Here is a 3,213-nt window from a genome sequence, read left to right as displayed (position 1 = left end):
GCACCCTGTTCAAATTTGCTGATGACACTAAGATGTGGGGGGACATGGGCACACTAGAAGGAACAAGCAGGCTACAATCGGACCTGGACAGGTTACAAGGGTGGGCGGATAAGAATAGGATGGGTTTCAACACGGACAAGTGCAAGGTCCAGTGCACTAGTCAATTTGTTCTATTTTCAGTGTCTGTTTTTCCCTAATGGCCACAAGCATGGATCTTTCCTGACTATTACATTATGTATGGAGGAAAAGTAATTTACAGTAAAAGTGATTTGAGTAAATACAGTAGCATTTACTCAAATCCAAGGTGAGGTTTCCCCCTGCATTCAACATGGAGGAAACGGTCCCCAATTTTGGATTCAAGTACAAGGCATGGGGCAGGTGGCTGCTATAGCTACAGCTTCAGCTCCAACTCAGGCTCAGGGTTGGAGTCAGAGCTCCAGTTACTTTCCCCCCCACCATCACCTGCTCCCTACCACTTCTGCCCACTGCCTATCTGCCACCTCACCCCACCTCACCACTGAGTATCCTCAACTGCAGCACTGGCCCTGCTTTGGCCCATGCTGGCACATGCTAGCTCCAGTACTTGCCTGCCTTGGTAGCAGGAGTGCTAGTAGCAAAAGCTCCAGGCTTGGCCCTAGCTCCCGTTCCAACTCAGTCCTGGGGCCAGGACCAGATCTGCCTGCTCTGTCTGGCCTGGCAGGGGCCCAAGCCAGCATATGCTCCATGCCCTAGGCTAGATGGAGCTGAAGCCAGAGCCATGACTAAGGGTAAGTAAGTAATGGTGGGACACAGGCAGCAAAGGAGGCCATGGGTGTGCATGTGAGGCAGGGAAGTGGAGGAGCAAGGTATAGGAGTCTGCCTCCTGCCCCCCAGCTACTCCTTTCCATGCCATAGGAGGGGTGGGGGGAAATTTAAGAAGACTGTCCAATAATTTGATTCTATACATGGAAAATTATAATATCTTTTATTAGACCAACTAAACAGTTGGAAAAAAGTTCTTTGAAAGCTTTTGGGCACAAACACCCTTCTTCAGACTTTGGGAGACTCTGCTGAGAAAGGATGCGTGTGCCCGAAAGCTTGCAAAGAGCTTTTTTCCAACGATTTACTTGGTCTAATAAAAGATATCATATCTACCCAAAGAAATTTGCCTGCCTATGTCCTTAGATCAACATGGCTACAACCAACAACCCTGGAAAATTATAACATATTTATAAATTTCCATGTATAGAATCTAATTAGTGGAGGGTCATCTTGTATTCAAAGTCATCGTGGATTTGGATACATACAATATTAAAACAAAATGAGAATTCAAAAATATTTTGTTTCAATGTTTAATTTATTTCAGGTGTAGTTTCAAAATTTAAGTTTGTGAAATGCCACATGAATAGAACTGGAAAAAGCTGGAGGGCCAATACTTAAAATTCTCTGGTTTAGAAGGAGAAAGGTGTATTATACACATGTGCTGTGTGCAAACCTATTTGCATGCAGAAGGAAATGAGAGAGTCTGGAAAATTCTGCCAATTTTCTAAACAAGGGTGGCTTCAAACAAAAGCTTTTTCCTCTTATTTTCAGAGGAAAGTTTTGAAATTCTTACCTTCGCATTTTTGTGTCACTTCATTAAACTTGTGTCCAGCTGGGCATTTGCACTCAAAAGATCCAACAGTGTTAATGCAATTTCCTCCTTGACAGATCCCAGGGATGGCTTGGCATTCATCCACATCTATCATATCAAAAAGGAAAAAAACAATACTCATTTTAATCCACTTCTCTGCAATAGTCACAACAATTTGTCAACACAGAAATTAAGTAAATATGCCTAACTCGGTAGCTCACTCATCAACATATTATGCCTGTGAGGGCAAACACTGATTTTTAACTATGTTATACAAAGAATGATTAATTAATTAAAGGTCTCAAAAAAATTGTGCAAAATCTCATGCTTATCATTGTTTCAGACTTTTACCATCTTATAGCTCATCCATGTACTTTTTTTTCCCAAAATGAATTAAGCATTTTCAGTGCAGAGAACATAATCCCTTGAAAATCAGTTGCCTTTAAACCAGAGGTGTTCAACCCCTTGCCTGCAGGCCAGATCTAGTTTCCAGGATCATGTCAGCCAGCCCAAAGGGCTCCCCATGGGTCCAAAAATTTGATGGAAGGAGAATGGTAGCACTGCTCCCTAGCTGCCAAATTTCTGGACTTGTGAGGAACGCTGGGCCCTGAGCACTAGACTGGGAGAACAGTGTGGCATGGATCCCAGTCTTAGCACACAGGCCCAGTCTTAGCACACAGGCCTAGGAAGGGGTGGTGCAGGCCTCCAAGTCCTTATCCAGGTGGGCAGGGCCAAGTAGAGGCACCACAGGAACCAATCTGGTCCATGGATTGGCCCCACACTGCTCATCTGGGTCCATGGGCCAAAAGCCTGAGCACCACTGCTTTAAGCTAATCTCAAATGAGTAACCAAAAATCATTAACCACTTTGGAAAATCTTGGTAGGCACCTATAGCAAGTCCTCCATAATGAGAAATATCCAGAGATCTTGAATAAGCAAGAAACCTATAAGTTACAGTGTGTGACAGGGCGGGGACCCAGGAGCGGCCGTGATCTCTCCTAGCGCCCCCTACCATGCCAAGTGGGTGTCCATGCACCCTCGTTCTCGCCCGCCATGTCTTTGATGAAAAAAGTATTAAGGGAGGCTGCCTTTTGCCCCTTTGGACACGGTACCCCTGATGTATCCCAGTTTGTGTCCCGTCTTAGCGGACCCCGTGAATTCAAGCCTGAAGGGCTACGCGTAGCTCCTACCACCCCTAATACCATGCCCCAAGCCTCTCAGATGTACCGGACGTTGTCTTGTCAAAATCCCTTGCCCGCGGCTTTGCGGACGCTCTCTGGCCTCTCTTTCCTTACAGTCGCCCGTACTCCCCGTGGACGCTCTCAGGCCTCTCTAGGCTGAGCCCATACCAGGCCCTTCTCACTTGTGCACCCTCCCTGGGGCTCCTCTCACACTCGCCCTCACTGGGGCCTTGCCCCGCGATTCCTGCCCGCACTGGGGCCTGCCTCCCCAATTCCCGCAATCGAGGCTCAGGTGGCCGTAGCCGTGCCTGGCCCCATATTCCCCTCTTGGGGCTTCTATTCCTGTGTGCACCCCCCTGGGGCTTCTATTCCTGCACCCTCTGGGCTTCTCGCCGGTGCCCACTCTGGTGCTCCTCACAA

The 3,213-nt window shown here is 47.3% G+C and overlaps 1 protein-coding gene across 1 annotated transcript in view; it reads right to left on the bottom strand.

Annotated features, from left to right (window-relative positions):
* FBN1 (fibrillin 1) overlaps window positions 1-3,213 on the bottom strand; it is a 234,959-nt gene that overhangs the window by 157,226 nt on the left and 74,520 nt on the right. The window contains exon 8 of the mRNA XM_019503825.1: window positions 1,595-1,720. Coding sequence (XP_019359370.1) covers window positions 1,595-1,720 — 126 coding nt within the window. The remainder of the gene's footprint in view (window positions 1-1,594; window positions 1,721-3,213) is intronic.

Source organism: Gavialis gangeticus, unplaced genomic scaffold (genome assembly GCF_001723915.1).
Source record: "Gavialis gangeticus isolate Ggan-Ray unplaced genomic scaffold, GavGan_comp1, whole genome shotgun sequence".
Taxonomy (NCBI): Eukaryota; Metazoa; Chordata; order Crocodylia; family Gavialidae; genus Gavialis; species Gavialis gangeticus.
Note: the sequence above shows the minus strand (reverse complement) of the source record. Positions and strands in the feature narration are given on the sequence as shown.